Here is an 18,064-nt window from a genome sequence, read left to right as displayed (position 1 = left end):
TTAAGTGAGTGTGGGGTTATAAAGGGAGAGTCTGGTGAGTGTGGGCTTGAGAGAGAGTCAGGTGAGAGTGGGGTTAAAAGGGGAGAGTCAGGTGAGTTTGGGTTTAATAGGGGAGAGTCAGGTGAGTTGGGGGTTACTAGAGGAGAGTCAGGTGAGTGTGGGGTTAATAGGGGAGAGTCAGGTGAGTTGGGGGGTTCATATGGGAGAGTCAGGTGAGTGTGGGGTTAATAGGGGAGATTTAGGTGGGTGTGGGGTTAATAGGGGAGAGTCTGGTGAGTTGGGGAGTTATTAGAGGAGAGTCAGGAGAGTTGGGGGTTACTAGAGGAGAGTCAGGTGAGTTGGGGGTTACTAGAGGAGAGTCAGGTGAGTTGGGGGTTACTAGAGGAGAGTCAGGTGAGTGTGGGGTTAATAGGGGAGAGTCAGGTGAGTTGGGGGGTTCATATGGGAGAGTCAGGTGAGTGTGGGGTTAATAGGGGAGATTTAGGTGGGTGTGGGGTTAATAGGGGAGAGTCTGGTGAGTTGGGGAGTTATTAGAGGAGAGTCAGGAGAGTTGGGGGTTACTAGAGGAGAGTCAGGTGAGTTGGGGGTTACTAGAGGAGAGTCAGGAGAGTTGGGGGTTACTAGAGGAGAGTCAGGTGAGTTGGGGGTTACTAGAGGAGAGTCAGGTGAGTGTGGGGTTAATAGGGGAGAGTCAGGTGAGTGTGGGGTTAATAGGGGAGATTCAGGTGGGTGTGGGGTTAATAGGGGAGAGTCTGGTGAGTTGGGGAGTTATTAGAGGAGAGTCAGGTGAGTTGGGGGTTACTAGAGGAGAGTCAGGTGAGTTGGGGGTTACTAGAGGAGAGTCAGGTGAGTGTGGGGTTAATAGGGGAGAGCCAGGTGGGTGTGGGGTTACTAGAGGAGAGTCAGGTGAGTGTGGGGTTATTAGGGGAGAGTCAGGTGAGTTGGGGGGTTAATCGGGGAGAGTCAGGTGGGTGTGGGGTTACTAGAGGAGAGTCAGGTGAGTGTGGGGTTAATAGGGGAGAGTCAGGTGAGTTGGGGGGTTCATATGGGAGAGTCAGGTGAGTGTGGGGTTAATAGGGGAGAGTCAGGTGAGTTGGGGGTTAATAGGGGAGAGTCAGGTGGGTGTGGGGTTACTAGGGGAGAGTCAGGTGAGTGTGGAGTTAATAAGGGAGAGCCAGGTTAATGTGGGGTTAATAGGGGAGAGTCAGGTGAGTTGCGGGGTTAATAGGGGAGAGCCAGGTGAGTGTGGGGTTAATAGGGGAGAGCCAGGTGAGTGTGGGGTTAATAGGGGAGAGTCAGGTGAGTTGGGGGGTTCATATGGGAGAGTCAGGTGAGTGTGGGGTTAATAGGGGAGAGTCAGGTGAGTTGGGGGTTCATATGGGAGAGTCAGGTGAGTGTGGGGTTAATAGGGGAGAGTCAGGTGAGTTGGGGGTTAATAGGGGAGAGTCAGATGGGTGTGGGGTTACTAGGGGAGAGTCAGGTGAGTGTGGAGTTCATAAGGGAGAGCCAGGTTAATGTGGGGTTAATAGGGGAGAGTCAGGTGAGTTGCGGGGTTAATAGAGGAGAGTCAGGTGAGTGTGGGGTTAATAGGGGAGAGTCTGGTGAGTTGGGGAGTTATTAGAGGAGAGTCAGGAGAGTTGGGGGTTACTAGAGGAGAGTCAGGTGAGTTGGGGGTTACTAGAGGAGAGTCAGGTGAGTGTGGGGTTAATAGGGGAGAGTCAGGTGAGTTGGGGGGTTCATATGGGAGAGTCAGGTGAGTGTGGGGTTAATAGGGGAGATTTAGGTGGGTGTGGGGTTAATAGGGGAGAGTCTGGTGAGTTGGGGAGTTATTAGAGGAGAGTCAGGAGAGTTGGGGGTTACTAGAGGAGAGTCAGGTGAGTTGGGGGTTACTAGAGGAGAGTCAGGAGAGTTGGGGGTTACTAGAGGAGAGTCAGGTGAGTTGGGGGTTACTAGAGGAGAGTCAGGTGAGTGTGGGGTTAATAGGGGAGAGTCAGGTGAGTGTGGGGTTAATAGGGGAGATTCAGGTGGGTGTGGGGTTAATAGGGGAGAGTCTGGTGAGTTGGGGAGTTATTAGAGGAGAGTCAGGTGAGTTGGGGGTTACTAGAGGAGAGTCAGGTGAGTTGGGGGTTACTAGAGGAGAGTCAGGTGAGTGTGGGGTTAATAGGGGAGAGCCAGGTGGGTGTGGGGTTACTAGAGGAGAGTCAGGTGAGTGTGGGGTTATTAGGGGAGAGTCAGGTGAGTTGGGGGGTTAATCGGGGAGAGTCAGGTGGGTGTGGGGTTACTAGAGGAGAGTCAGGTGAGTGTGGGGTTAATAGGGGAGAGTCAGGTGAGTTGGGGGGTTCATATGGGAGAGTCAGGTGAGTGTGGGGTTAATAGGGGAGAGTCAGGTGAGTTGGGGGTTAATAGGGGAGAGTCAGGTGGGTGTGGGGTTACTAGGGGAGAGTCAGGTGAGTGTGGAGTTAATAAGGGAGAGCCAGGTTAATGTGGGGTTAATAGGGGAGAGTCAGGTGAGTTGCGGGGTTAATAGGGGAGAGCCAGGTGAGTGTGGGGTTAATAGGGGAGAGCCAGGTGAGTGTGGGGTTAATAGGGGAGAGTCAGGTGAGTTGGGGGGTTCATATGGGAGAGTCAGGTGAGTGTGGGGTTAATAGGGGAGAGTCAGGTGAGTTGGGGGTTCATATGGGAGAGTCAGGTGAGTGTGGGGTTAATAGGGGAGAGTCAGGTGAGTTGGGGGTTAATAGGGGAGAGTCAGATGGGTGTGGGGTTACTAGGGGAGAGTCAGGTGAGTGTGGAGTTCATAAGGGAGAGCCAGGTTAATGTGGGGTTAATAGGGGAGAGTCAGGTGAGTTGCGGGGTTAATAGAGGAGAGTCAGGTGAGTGTGGGGTTAATAGGGGAGAGCCAGGTGAGTGTGGGGTTAATAGGGGAGAGTCAGGTGAGTTGGGGGGTTCATATGGGAGAGTCAGGTGAGTGTGGGGTTAATAGGGGAGAGTCAGGTGAGTTGGGAGGTTCATATGGGAGAGTCAGGTGAGTGTGGGGTTAATAGGGGAGAGTCAGGTGTGTGTGGGGTTAATAGGGGAGAGTCAGGTGAGTGTGGGGTTAATAACAGAGAGTCTGTTGTGTGTGCAGTTTCTAGAGGATAGTCAGTGGAGTTAATTGCATATTTATTCATTATTATTTGTGATTTATTTTCTTCAAATGGAATATTACTTAATAAATAATAGTAAAGTTCCTATTGCTGATTATGTGCTGCTTGTTTAACAGGAATATATTTTATAGAATGAAATTTCTATAGCAAGTCTGTCAATGGGGATTATGGTCACGCTATGTAAGTGACAGTATCACAATCAGCAACGTTTAGAAACGTGAAAAGCAGAAATTCTAGAAACGTGGATGTGTCTATTAACATATTAAAGACCTAATATGTAAATATAATATCAGGGCTCAGGCGTGGAGTAGTTTATGGCTCTCTGTATTAACTCTCTGTGCTAGTGAACAGATGGTCATTGTGTCAAATCCCATGCTCCACATGAGTATTTGCATCTCCATTTAAACCCTCAAACTAGGCCCTTAACCCCCTGAAAAATACTTCAGGGGCCCTGGGGTAAACGGCTGACGCAGGGCCGGTTAGTCCAATAAGCTTACCAGCCAGTTTCACTTAAACTGCCTTAAAACGGGAGGGCACCTAATCGGCTGGGTCCAGTACTGACCCCAAGCTTCACTCTCACCTCTCTACTTGTATGCGTCTGTCTCTGCAGAATGGCTTTAGCTGTACTCGCTGTCTGCATGATGATAATAAGAGATCTCATTCTGTCTCAGTAATGGACAGTGTGAGCAGCACAGGGCCCTTGAACCTTTACAGAAAAGCAGCAGGTGAGTGTAAATCGTGAGAATGTAGTATAATCACTGCAGGTTGTCAGAATCACACCATTATTTCATTAACACTTATTTATTTGCCATTAATAAGACAGGTGAAAATAGAGCAATGCTTTTTACCAGCTTAGCACATGAGAACAGTCATTTATTACGATAAGTTTATAATTGAACGTAATTAAATTCCCTCTTTTCTAACACGAGCCCATCTGTTTATGCAGGGAGGTTTCTCTGCCTGCTCATTCGGCCTGTTTAATTCTCTCCTGGCCATTTGAAGATCGTAGTTCAAACTTAACGATTCTCTTTCGTGACGGACAGGACCATCACATCCGAGTCGCGATCCGTCTAATGTGTGTGGGCGTTTTCTTAATCCTCGTCTCGCATTGATATCGCACTTTGCCGAGCTTTCAGCGTGAAGCGCTCTTAAGTGTTTCCACGCGCAGAACTGTTGTCTTTTTTACACCTGTTTTGTTGCTGTGTGTTCAGTACTAGAGGCACCTGCTAAAAATGTAATATATTAGAAATTGATAAAGATGTATTCTACTGCGTTTACACTGTGCTGGTTTACCATTTTTGCATGTTTTATTTATTTCTGATTAACGTATATAGCTTAGCAAATATCAGGAATTGAAATAAGTAATTTACCATTAAAATTTAAATAAATATTTTACAACTAAAATAGAACAATTCCTCCTAAGAGTTTGATAGAAACCCACAAGGGGAACGATCGTTACGCCGTTTGCTGGTTGGAGTTGCCTCAGTCAGTTGCAGCCTGTTGATGACACCTTCGGGCTTTTGATCACGCCTTTTGATAAGTAGGGAGGCGAATTCGTGTGTAATTCGTGTGCAGAAGCTGCGGCTGAATGGAGCAGCAGAGTAGCATACTCTACCTCAGACGTTTCTGATTGTGTTTAGGTATCAGTGACATAATTACATTTACATGTGTTTATTAGATGGCGCTTTTATCCAACGCCACAAAGAAGTGAGTCAGTCTCCTAAGATCTCCGGTAGGAGGCAGAAACGTCGTTGTCTCAGCGTTTGAAACCAGTAATGTATATCTTTAATTTGCCATTTGAAATAACTGTCATAATCTTGATTCATGTTTCAAGTGGCGTGAGTGTCCCCCGGTCCTTAAAATGACATTCATTTGGGTCATAAATCGTCTCGTCAACAGAGTGAGTCCTAGGGATGTCTATGCGGCGAAGGTTATAATCACAATCAGTACCTCCGAATGTGCTACAGTACGTCAGACTTTCACACACAAATATAGGCTACATTATGCATGTTTTTGTAGTCGCAATTAACATACATATTCAACTATTCAAGCTAAAAAATATAATAATAAAGTTGTTCTCTTGTACGTTTTTTTATTCCATCTTAAAACATTCCCAGTATATGGTGCAAATAAAAAAAATGGGGCGAGATGTAGCACGCGTGTCCTAAGCCCCCGCGTTGCCTGGGCTGCGTCCATCTGAACTGGGCGCCTGAGGTCGATGGCGGGTCAGAAGGCGTGACAATGCGCCAAAAATAATCTCATCCCATATAACGTCGTATTTACACGACATTTGTGTGGTGTTGATTAAACGAAAATGTCACCAATTTTTAACGCAAGTAGCATAAATAACATTATTCATAAACAATGAAGACTGTCAATTGACAATTTTACTGTCTTATTTGATCTCTTTTTCTTAATAATTTCAATTTTATATTATAAAGATTGTGTCTGACGTTTTATAACTGGGCGTTATAATTAGTATTATTTAGGCCTGCACTTAGAGACTCTGACACTTGTTCATTAAATACTTTGCGCATCCAATAAATATGAATTACTTTATTCTATTTTAATTTGCCTAACAGCTATAATACGTTAATCAGGGAACAGTTATTCATCAAAATTTGTGTTGTCTGTATTCGTGTTGATAAACATAGGCCTATATATGTTCGGAACAAACCGCTTGTCCGAAGCTAAAGCGAATCTCTTTAAAGCTACTCGGGACTGAACCGAGTTTAGTCGCTGTAAATCCTGCTGGAAACGTATTTAGTTTTAACAGTGGCGAGGCCAGAGTCGACCCTGGGTGTTCTGACTCCCTTGGCAAGATAATGCTGAGCGCGTCCCCATCCCCCCACACACCCCCTAGCAGCAAAAAAAAAAAAGTGTCAGTTCATATATATATCGAAAACATTTCAGCAACACAGAGTATCCGGCTGCTAACTAGATAGGTGACTTTTGTTTCACAAGAAAAGTAATGAAATATCAAAGCTAGTAAAAATAACTGTAACATCACGAATTTCTTCTGATTTTTTCGCTCGCCCTTTTGCGGTCCCTGAACGAATGGCTAAGCGATCACCTACGTCGCCTACTGGGCGGGCCGGCCCTGGGCGAGGGCGAACATAATTTACCCCTGCAATCGCCCTTGCAGTGTGAAATATCCTCTTAAGGTTGGGTCGGGAGGAATATGGCTGAAAATGTCTTCATGGAATCGCTTAATTAGAAAACGTCGCTCGTGGGCAAGTTCCACTGGGCACCTACTCAAACAGTGTAAATACAAAATAACTCACGAATTCCCATTAAAACCGGGGACGCGCCTTACGCAGCACTACATAAAATCTATTTTCAGTTTAATTCACTTTAATTTGGGTTTTGCTTTATTACTGATTCCGATTTCAGGTTTGGCCTGTTGCAATTAACCGTTGTGGATTAGCTGTTGTTAGGCGTTCAACAGGTAGGCTGAAGGAAGTTTTCTTTTTGTTTTTAATACTGACAGGCCTCGGAAATTTTATCGCCTTGTTTTTTGCAGTCGACATTCACTGTTTAGGGCTTTTGTCATAGCCGTCACGCCCATTGCTCGGTTTCCGGTGTTCAGGTGCTCTTCTGTTTATAAACAAACCAATGCTTCTCCTTGGATCATGCATCCTCTGGTTTTGAATTAAAGAAATAACGAAAACTCAACCGAATAGTAATATAAAATGCGAAATATTTTATTTATTTGGATAGAGTTTTATGGTCTCTTAGTCAAGGGCATCGCCGCTATTATATCTGATAACATTTCATAATTATTCGTTTACCCCCCCCCCCCCCCACACACACACACACACATATTTCACATAAAATATTAGTTTTATGCCAGTGTGTCGTCCCCACATTCAAAATGCTTCCGACGCCCCTGCTCTTAGTCGTACTCGAGGTCCGTTGGTCTAGGATCCAGACACGAAGGCCTTACTGGTCCCAGTATTTTCGGGGTCAACTTTTATTTAATTACCTCTATAAATGTCCATTTAAAGTTGACACACCTCATTCTTTTTATTCTGCAGTCGTTAATAACACTAATATATATACATGTGTGTGTGTGTATGTGTATTTTTCTTAGCATCAGTAAGTAAGTGCAAATGTGAATTGAATACCACTTTGTACATATATTGTGTTTCATCATGCCGACGGAAAATTTAGCGTTTCTCCGCGAAGTTGAAGTTCTCGGATTAGCGCGTCCGCGTAACTTTCAAGATTCTGTCTGCACATCTGGCCGGAGTCAGGGCCGTGCGGATTAACTTGGTGTCTCCTGGTGCCTCGTAAAAGGCGATTATACGTATTAAACGGTCATGCAGCATGAGAGTAATATAAAAAATCGAATGGAATGTCTAGCCTACTGTATTATTTTATAGTCTTTGAGATATTGAAAAGCGTTTCATAAATTAAATGTAGGACTATTATTATTATTATTATTTGTAGTACAATACATAAAATTATAACTTAAAGTGTTCTTTAATCAGGACTAACTCTCAGATTTTATTTTAAGTTGAATGCTTTAGTATCGGGCACAGATTTGTGCGCGTGACCATACATTTGCTGTCTGCGCGCTTTATCGATGCCTTCTGCGGATCTCCTAAGGCGCTGAAAGAAGGAATTGTTGACACTGAGACCAAACTGCACGCTTTTGTACGAGAGAAAAATGATTTATTGCTACTGTCGTAGTTCAAACAGAGTTCAAGGAACATTTCTGGGTCTTCCTGAAGGAGCCGAAAATGTGGTCTTGCCACACAGTCTTGAAATTCCTGTCCGGGTTATTTTTAGCGTATAACAACGAAAAGACTGACATATTAAGAAACTTTTGCGAATTTGAAATGTGAATATAATCATTTTAAGTATTACTTTAATTTTACACTGACAGTTGTAATTTCTACACACATTATAATGTTGACATTCTATAATTAATAAATTCCATCCATTCCTCTTCCAAACACCAATCCCGAACCCGGTCGCGGATATTTTATAGAAATATTTAAATAAATAAATAAATAAATAAATAAATACACACAGACACACACATATACATTTAGGGCGTTTTCTCCAAAAATTAATTTTATAATGTGTTAATTTATGTATTAATTTATGTTTCAATACAGATTGAAAGCCAGCCGTTACGTGGCGCTTATGAGTACTGGGATATTAAGCAGGCCTACAGTATTTACCCAGAGAAATTAGACATAGATAATTATGCCAATATCAATTTCGACGTTGACAGCGATACAATTCCCTACCAATGAGGGAAAATTCAACAAGTTTTTTTTTTTTACTTAGCATTCAGTTGAATTCGTCTTCCATCTGCCTCAGGTAGAGAGTGTGACTTGAAACACTTACGGCCTAATTTTGTGTTGTGATCCCGATTTTAAACATTGAAGAACAAATGCAGTGACTGTTTTGCAACTGAAGCTAGTTCGGAAAGTTGTACAGTCTCGCTGTTTTACTTATCAGAAAATGGAATTATCTGTCTTTATCCATCCGTTTGCTATTTCAGCAGCCTGGCTCAACGTGACGTTCGCGAGCTCCAGCAGAATACCACCTTTCAATTATTTAAAAACACGACGTTCACTTCTTATAGTGGTTAAGCCTGGAATTAAGGTCGTTAAACGGATGACAGTCTAGCTGCTTACCATATCTCACAAATAAATAAACAAACAAAGTTTTTTTACGATAAAATGAAAAGGTAAACCTCCAGACCATTTTATAAGGCACATCACAGATTTATCAAACAGGTGGTGTCTAGAGGAACGGTCAGTTTATGGACAATTTAAGAAGGTCCTTGTATAAACGATGAACTTTTCATCGTAATGATACAGTCATTGTAATATAATAAGTGTAAATATAATCCCGAATGACTGGGTGTGGACCACTCTTTGAAGCGGATCTGGGAGGATAAATGAAACGGGGCCGATATCTGGGGAGGAGGCAGGGTCGCGGGGAGTTTACATTCCTCACTGAGGCATCCATCATGACTGGAGACAAACATTGGTGGTGGTGGAGGTGTGTGTGTGTGGGGGGGTACTTTTAAAATTGCCTTCCTGAAATCTCACAGATTCTGGTCGCAAAATCAAATTCCCTCCCGTTGGCGTCTCTCCTGAGTTCAGTAAAATAATGCAGCATGTGGGCAGATATCCGTTCGATTTAAATTCTTGTTTAACACGATTAGCATTATTTGTTTTTATCTTGTAACATTTTGAAAATGATGTGAATACGTTGCGATTATGCTATATTAAATACCTATATGCAACCCTAAATCGGTGTTCGGTTAAATGCTGACTTTGCCACATCAGGTTTTTTTTGTAGTTGTTTGACCTAGGCGTGAATCATCGGCTTTCTCGAATATAACATCGTATTAACATCGATTTATACCCGAAATCTTCTTTGTTACGACGCCAATTTAATGAATCCAGTGGAATGTGATAAGTTCTTCGTGGCACTGCTGCTGGACTTAATTCTGTAATCGTTCACAGTTGAAATTTGCCTAGTTTCTTTGTTTGGCCATTGTCATCGTTTTATTGTTTTGCATACAAACATATTCGCTAAATTATATGGCAGGGAAAAGAAAACTTTTCCCTATATAAATAACGACGCTTAGTCCGTAATCGGATGGCATAGTGCATGTTGGTAGTTAATCATAACAACGACGGCATCTTTAGAAATGTTCTCATTGTCTGTGGATGGTAACGTTTGTCAAAGCCTTTGTTTGACCACTCCCATTGTTTCGGCTAATTAAATAATAAAAAAGTAGATAGAAATGCAGTCTTCAGATACTGTGAATAATTTAAGGGGAATCATATGTGAATATACTGAGAGCATTAATGCAAAAAAATATTAAAATCGCTATAACAAAATTTTAAGAAAAACCCGGAATATTGTACTGTTTTCCGAATATGGCAATAACGTGAAACGCATCAAGCAAAAACTTTTAAATAAATTATGTTGTACATAGTTTATTGCTGCAATTAGTATGAACACAAACATTCATATACGTCTTGTATGTCTGAAGTGTTTCTCTTGAACGTTTACAGCATATTAATATTCTTCGTGTTTCCTGAAGTAAACGAATGTTAATGAATCATCTGTATTTAAAAATAAACAAAAAAACGTTAAGAACCAATCAAAACCAAAAAAAAAACCTACCCGAAACGTTCTCGGAAATAGAAGTTACTAGTGTTAAAATTCCGGGATTTTCCACCAAAACTCCTTTACTGTGTTATGTGTTAATATCCGCGAAGTATGAATAAATAAGGAAAATAGGCCAGGAACGTCCCTGCTCGCACCCGCTCTTTCAGTCTCTCTCGCTACTCTACACCTCTCTCTCTCTCTCTCTCTCTCTCTCTCTCTCTCAGTCTCTCACTGTCGCTTCCATCTCTCTCACTCTCTCTCTCTCCCTCACACACGCACACACTTTTGTTGATTGCACATTGATAATTGTTTGGTGCTGCGTAACATCGTAATTTATTTCTGTCTGCAGATTAAGACGTTTGTTCACATTTCAAAGCGGAATACAGCGCAGTGGAAGAGCCGCCGTCTCCTATTGATTTGTTTCGCGGATTGCTACAGCGCTCTCCTCTCACACCCGTGGCCATTTGAGCACTCCACCACGTGATCTCAAGGTGAATTTCAGGTCTTATGCTCAAAAAAAATTATACAATCTATAAATCTGTTCATATGCAGGAGCCCTTTCATTCGGCAAATAAAGAACCCTTCGGGGCTTTGGGTTGCCAAGAATCCGGCTCAGGTTTCCAGCAATTTCTCCCAGTATCCGCGGGAAACCAATTCCAAAAATGTCACCTACAGGAGGACAAATTGGTGACGGATTCCAGGGACAGGCCGGTGTCGCACGACAGCAATACACCTGAACTGCAGGAGTTCCCTCTCTGCCCCCCTCCCTGCGTCCCGTCTCCTGATGTGAACTGCCCGCAGAGTCGGATTAGTCCTTTTTGGAACGGTTCACATCCAGCGGACCGCGCCATCAGACCAGTTGGCATAAGCAGATCTTCCCCTGATTACATACATAAACAGATATTTCCATGGATGAAAGAGACACGACGGATGGCAAAACAAGCGCTCGAAAAATCAGGTATATCCTAAAGTATTTGTATGTCTGTTTGTTTATTTGTTCATTTTACAGCCCTGAACTTTTAACTTACTTTTGAATACGGATATTATGTTTTCTTTTCTTTTTTAAGTTTTTCTCTTGTTTTTTAACCATGACTATTTTTTGCTCGATCACTTACTCTCTTCTGCTAGTGCACAAAAAACATTTTACAGAAATGATGCAACTTCTTATCCAGGCAGAACAATGTTACTGTCTCCTGCAAAGTAAATTCTTCTAAGTTAAATATGTTGCAACGCAGCGAATAAGGGTGTTTCGTTTAATCTGTTGAAGGGGTAGTTGCGGTCCTTAACGCTATTTTCATTCAGTCTGTTCTTTTTTCTTTGCACAAAATCCAAACACAATCCGCAGAATTGGAGTGTAATTACAATACGGAGTTCTTAATCCAACTTTTTCGCCCCTCGCTTTTACCTCCTTCAGGTCTTTTGGGTTCACTGTAATATCGAATCCTAGAACACTGCACCGTAATGAATTGTCATATAGATTAACAGTAAAAATGGCAGTAGTTTACCGTTAATTTTACAGTTATCCTACTTTAATCTACTTAAGTAACAATACATGTATTAAATTGGAGTACATTGCTGTATGTATGGGAAGCGGCAAGCAGTCCATAAATATTGCTCAGAATGCATTGTTTTCTGCAGCATTGCACCGTTTTAATGATAAACACGTTACTGTAACTTGGCTGTTTTCTTACAGCATTTTGTTAGTGTATTGTGAGGGTGAAGGACGATCAAACTAGAGGGCTCTCAGAGTACAAAACACAGTCATCTATCTTGTGTTGAGTTCTGTAGGTGGGGGTTTTGAAAAGTCATATTATTGTCTTTACTCGTATTACGATTAAATTTCGTATTATGCTTTTGTGATGTTTCTTTATTGTTTGGTTGGTTCAGTTTTCATTCAGCTCTGTAAAACCCAGACATTTGGATCTCAACTAAAACCAGGCACATAGAAAACAATTACAGTGAATAGTTTATTCATTTATAAAAACATGTTGTTCACCTGTGCTAACCAGCCCCAGCACGGGCTTGGTTGACACACATTATGGGCTTGGTTGTCATAATATTAAGTGAATTCTGTAAGAATCTAGCATCATACAAAATACCCAGAACTTTTGCTTTAATCCGAAGTAAAAACCAAGCATCTAATGAACATTTTCTAGTGCACTAATAATAACAGTAATAAAACAATAAAATAACATTTTAAATCTTGCATTCTTCCTTCAAATGCTGCTTATGAATGTTCTATGAATGCATTGTGAATATGTTACGCAAGTGCACTAAATGCTCTATGAATGCATTATAAAAGTATTATGGAGGTGCAGTCCATGAAAAGCTTTACCGATTGTTTTTACTTATCTTACGGATCTTAGCGATTTATAACGATTGTTTAAAGTCCTTTTCGTGGTTTTGAATGAGGTTTGAATGAGGTGCCTTTCTCCTGTTAGCACGAGCTTCCTTTATGACGTGACCTGTCCATGTGTCGGACAGTTTCTACTCGTGTTATGCAGGTTTACTCCGCTTTCTTTCCACAGTTCGAACACATGCAAAGAGGCTGCCTGTGGTCTTTGAAATTACCCACAGTGCAACGGATAGAATATGTGTCCAGGCGTTCTACGCCCCCCCCCCCCCCCCCCCACATGAGTTCCACAGTGCACAATAAAAGCTGTGGATTTGCATTCAGCCACCCACCCATCCTTCTAGTAAAACCGTCACTCTGATACAGATTTGAGGGGTATAAATTACAGTAAAACTAAATAGTGTAATGCAACAGTATTCAAACCAAACCCAGTCATCATGCAGTATTGGACCTTAAATTGGAGATTAAATTCCTATGTAATATCACCAAAGCTTCTGTTTAACATGTTAAAACCCACTTTCTTTTTTGTTATAAAAAGAGAAACACTGTCTGATGGGTGTCGGTTTCCCTTTGAAGGATTTATTACTGACTTTTAAGATTGTATATGTTTGTATTTAGTTGCTTAACTGGCTCCATTTTGGTATATAATTCACCTGTGTTTATGGGATTTTACTGAACCATCTGAGGTTACTCACAGGAAATTACCAATCACATGTAAACTACTTAAACTTTGACAGCATGATGCACAGCTTAGGGGAAGCTGTGCTCCTCTATAATAGTGACAGGAAATCCTCACATGGTCTTGGGGGTTAGGGGTTAGGGCTATGGCTTAGGGTTTAGGGGTTAGGGCTTAGTTACTCAGCACGCCTAGCTGCCTCACATGGGGCAGTGAATATCAGGGTGTTAATCACCCACTTAATCACCTGATTGTTCTTGGAAACGTGCTTCCATTCATGTTAAGTTGTCAGGGTTTATTGTTACATGTAGTAGCAGGGCAGGGCATTGGTGGAGATGCAGGACAAACAATGATGCAATGCAAGTCAGTGCGGGACAAAGGGTAGTGCAATGCAGGACAAGACTGTGCAGGACAAAGACCAGTGCAATGCAGGACAAGACTGCAGGACAAAGAGTGATGCAAAGAAGGACATGACAGTAAAGGACAAAGAGCAGTGTAATGCAGGATAAGAGAGTACAGGACAAAGTGCTGTGCAATTTAAGACTAGACAGTGCAAGACACTGATCACTGAAATACAGGACAAAGCGGTGGAATGCAGGGCAAGACTACAGAACAAAGTGCAGTGCAATTTAGGTCAAGACACTGCAGTAAAAAAAAAGCAGTGAAGTACAGGAGAAAGAGCAGTACAATGCAACACAATACAGTACAGGACAAGGAGTAGTGCAATGCAGGACAAGGCAGTGCAGAAAAAAGCAGTGCAATATAGGACAAGGCAGTACAGGAAAAAGAGCAGTGCAATGCAGCACAAGACAGTTGTGGACAAAGAGCTGTGGAAGGCAGGACAAGACAGTTCAGGGCAAAGAGCAGTGCAGTGAAGGACAAAACAGTACAGGACAAAGTGCAGTGCAATTTAAGACAATACATTGCAGGACAAAGAACATCAAAATGCAGCACAAAGGGTATTTATGACTAAACCCTGGAATCTCCATCCACATTTCCAGCTATGGAGATGTGAGACGTAGCAACCTCGCCATGCCAGCGCTGATGTCAACTTATAAATAGCAGTTTTGCCGTTTTCCAAATAAAAGGATCACACTGGTTTGTAGTTCTTCGTCCACTGTCTAGAACCACTTTAGAGATGCCTCATCTATCCATTCAGAAGCGACACTGATCAGGGGTTCCTGCTGTGAAGTTCAGGGGCAGAGGAGCTCCTGGAAGGACAGTGGAGCTGAAGCTCATTCCATGTGAAGGTTGCTGCTATTTCACTAAAGAATATGGTGCTCTGGATATTCCTGTCTTCTCGGTATTTGAAAGTCAGGCAGAAACTCACAAAAACTTTATGGAAACTTACTTGCAAAAAGTCTGTATACCAAAACTACTTCTTAAATACCTTCAAGATACATCTGGATAGGTCCAAACCCACTGCCCCACTGAGGCTATAATAGGATACTTCCTATAAGTGTTTATTTAAATCTTTGATATTGTATTTAAATAAAACTGTTATATATAGGCAAGGTCAACAATGAGAGAACAAGAGTTGCCCCTGTGTGTGAGATGACCTTCATTTTGCCATATGTGAGGAAAGGAAGAGAAGAGGTTGTGGGTTTAATTTTATTTAAAAAATATGCTTTTTTTTCCCGAAGACTTATGGCTTTGCTTTAAAGCAGGCGACAGGTAATTAAGTTGCAATAGAAAATCAGAACAGTTTGTTTCTCAAATTAAATTTATTGAAAGAAAATTCAATAAAAATACCCAAAATGCAGATTTTCCACTGTGTTTTGGGGCTGCAAATCTGGTTCATGCAGAATCTGTGAACTTTCATGTCCATGAGACAAAAGAGCTTACAGCACATGTCATGCATGTAACAAGAGCATGTCTCTGAATATTACACTCAGATATATAACATCCTGTATATCATATCCACAATGACCTGCTTCTTATGATAATACTGCCACACGAATCCCTGCAACACTGACCAGGATAAGCAGACAGAAAATGGATGCATGGATGCATGGGTGATTAGATGCTGCATGACTGCTGCTGTTTCATCACTCTGGCCATTTCTTTGGCCATGTGATGCCTGGTCTTGCCAACACTGCACCAGTAATTGTCGTATTGTCTTCCAGGAGAAGCCAGCAGTGTACCCACCAGAGGCACCAGGCAGGGTCTGGAGACGAAAAGCATGCGCACGTCCTTCACCGACTCGCAGCTGGTGGAGCTGGAGAAGGAGTTCCACTTCACGCGCTACGTGTGCCGTCCGCGGCGCCTGCAGATCGCCTCACTGCTCAGGCTCTCCGACAGGCAGGTGAAGATCTGGTTCCAGAACCGCCGCATGAAGTTCAAGAAGGACTTGCGGTGGAAAGCTTCAGCTGAAGCCCTGCATGGCAGGGGCTCATCTGGTCCCCACACCGACAAGGCCCATCAAAGCCCCACCATCTGCCCGTTTCAGCATGGATCTCCTGCACATGCTTATGGAGCGGCTGCTGGACATGTCCTGGGCTTCCCTGGCTCTCCTCCCTCACAGCGAGGCACTCTTTTAGCCTCCCCACCAATCAGCATTCAGCCTTATCCTCAGACTAACTTCATAGGCCTGAGTGCAGACAGCTACAGCGACCCCACACCCTACTGCGCCGCAGCCGCTCCAGGAGACACGCCCACTTCCAGCTTCTTGCAGAGGGGAGTTGGAGCCACCAGCTCCGCCCATCCCAGCGAGCCATACACCTTCCCCCTGAGTGACCTCAGTGCCTGCTGTGACCTTCAGGACCTCTGACCTCTCGTTCACCTGACTGCTCAATCTTTTCGATAAACGTACGCCGTCCGTCCTTTAGTACTACGCCTAAAATGGCGACATCGTCATGAGCTTTCTGGCATGCAGCTTGCAGGGTGGTTTACCTCATAAAAACTGTCTTTTTGGCATGTGAAGTAGCATGTGTGTTTTCTCTATGTATCTAGCCTCTCTCTGGCACCTCTCACCATTACTCCCTTTGTTACTCCCTCCGTTACTCTCTCTTTTATCACCACTGTACTCTTTTTGTTACTTCCTCCGTCACTGCTACCCCTGTAGTTGCTCCCTCTGTTACTCCCTCCATTTCTCCCTCTCTTACTCCCTGTTACCCCCACCGCGACTCCCTCTGTAATTTCCTCTGTTACTTCTTCCATTACTCCCTCTATTACTCCCCTGTTACTCCCATTGTTACTCCCTCATCACTCTCTTTGTTGCTCACTCCGTTACCCCTCAATTATCCCCACCATAATGCCTTGTACTACTCCCTCCTCCATCACTCACTCCATTACCTGTGCTGTTACTCCCTCCATTACTCCCACTGTTACTCCTTCATTATTAGGGCTGTTGACCCCTGATACAGTTTAAAAACAAATGTGCTGTAATGTTGCATATGCACAAGTACTTTACAACATTTGCAGATGGCTGAGTTTGCATGGAGCCATTTTACCAGATTTTTTAAAGATCTGTTTTATGACAAATGTAATATATTATTGTACAGCTGACATCTTTGGAGTGTGTTTGGCAGGAATTTTTAATGGAACAGAATAACATTTTTAGGCAATTAGCATTTTGTCTGGTTTACTTAATTGATATTATCAAATTTATAATATAAAAATTAAATAAATTATCACCCATTGTCATGTGTTTTACTAATAAATTGATTTGTTTTGGAGTAAAACTCCCTATCTGTTATTACCATTTTATATTAGTATATCTTGCAACTGATTACCCTGGACAGTGGGCATCAGACAGAGGTACATATTTTCACTCACAGGCTGGATGAGGTAGCATTCAAACCCCCGGCAGTGGAGGTGTGAGGCAGTAGTACTACCCCTGAGAATATTGTGGGAATGTTGTGGGCTGATTTGCTCCCTAACAACACTGAAACCAAACCTGTGGTTTTTAGTTGTTTTATTGCATTGTACTTCACTATCTTAATAGTCAATGAAATGCATACATTTGGATGACACAAGAAGCCAGGAAAAAAAATCCACTAAATGATCATGTAACAGTCTTTCTCACACACTACCTTTTAACTAGATAAATTTGACCATCTAATGTCGTTAAAACCAGCAACGTTATAATTTTACAAATCTGGCTGTTTCTCATTATGGAAAAATAGCGCCCGTCCATCCAGCCATCTATCCTTCTATTATGTATACAATTCCAATAGAGCACCACATAATATAACTATTAAAATATTTCAGCATTATATTTTTCGTTTGTAAGAGGTCTGTTATGTTATGTTGTGAATTATAAGCGACCCAATCTTTATTAAGTAATAAGATAAATGACTGAAGCTACATCATAATCTATACACTCGACATAATCAAAGTACAAAAACAATTTCAGTATGGACAGTACATCGTACGAGATTAACCTTATTTTGGTTTTTTAAATGTGTTTTATTTTATAGCAAAGCATTTCTGCCCCCTTCCACCCCCCTTCTCCCCCGCCCACTTCCCGACATAAATCATCCGGACAGGGCTCTCCTCCAGCGGTCGAGCCGCAGGCTCTGAGCCCGCTGGGCGCAGTGACAGTTTAGCTGCCAGGGCACCGCTTGCATCCCCTTCCTACCTCCTTTAATGGACGACTGGGAGCAGAGCAGGCCGGAACCAGCAGGTTAGAAACCTTTTGCCGCAAGTAAGAGTCAGTGCGCCATTTTACCAGCCATATATTCAGTTTAAAGACCATTTTAAAGACGCAATACCCGTGATTGATTGACCAGGGCTTTTTTT

At 42.6% G+C, this 18,064-nt stretch overlaps 2 protein-coding genes across 2 annotated transcripts in view; both read left to right on the top strand.

Moving 5' to 3' along the window:
- The window catches only part of hoxc4a (homeobox C4a), a 52,593-nt gene extending 41,932 nt beyond the window's left edge, over positions 1 to 10,661 (top strand). The window contains exon 7 of the mRNA XM_048983340.1: positions 10,642 to 10,661. Coding sequence (XP_048839297.1) covers positions 10,642 to 10,646 — 5 coding nt within the window. The 3' untranslated portion in view covers positions 10,647 to 10,661. The remainder of the gene's footprint in view (positions 1 to 10,641) is intronic.
- A 310-nt stretch (positions 10,662 to 10,971) lies between these two features.
- Positions 10,972 to 16,952, top strand: LOC125712847 (homeobox protein Hox-A3-like). The gene is made up of 2 exons (XM_048983346.1): positions 10,972 to 11,250; positions 15,448 to 16,952. Exons 1-2 carry the CDS (start codon positions 11,205 to 11,207, stop codon positions 16,089 to 16,091), a joined length of 690 nt encoding a protein of 229 aa, XP_048839303.1. The 5' UTR covers positions 10,972 to 11,204; the 3' UTR covers positions 16,092 to 16,952.
- The last annotated feature ends 1,112 nt before the right edge of the window (positions 16,953 to 18,064 follow it).

Source organism: Brienomyrus brachyistius, chromosome 18 (genome assembly GCF_023856365.1).
Source record: "Brienomyrus brachyistius isolate T26 chromosome 18, BBRACH_0.4, whole genome shotgun sequence".
Classification (NCBI taxonomy): domain Eukaryota; kingdom Metazoa; phylum Chordata; class Actinopteri; order Osteoglossiformes; family Mormyridae; genus Brienomyrus; species Brienomyrus brachyistius.
The sequence above is the reverse complement of the archived record's forward strand: the minus strand, read 5'-3'. Positions and strand labels throughout refer to the sequence as shown.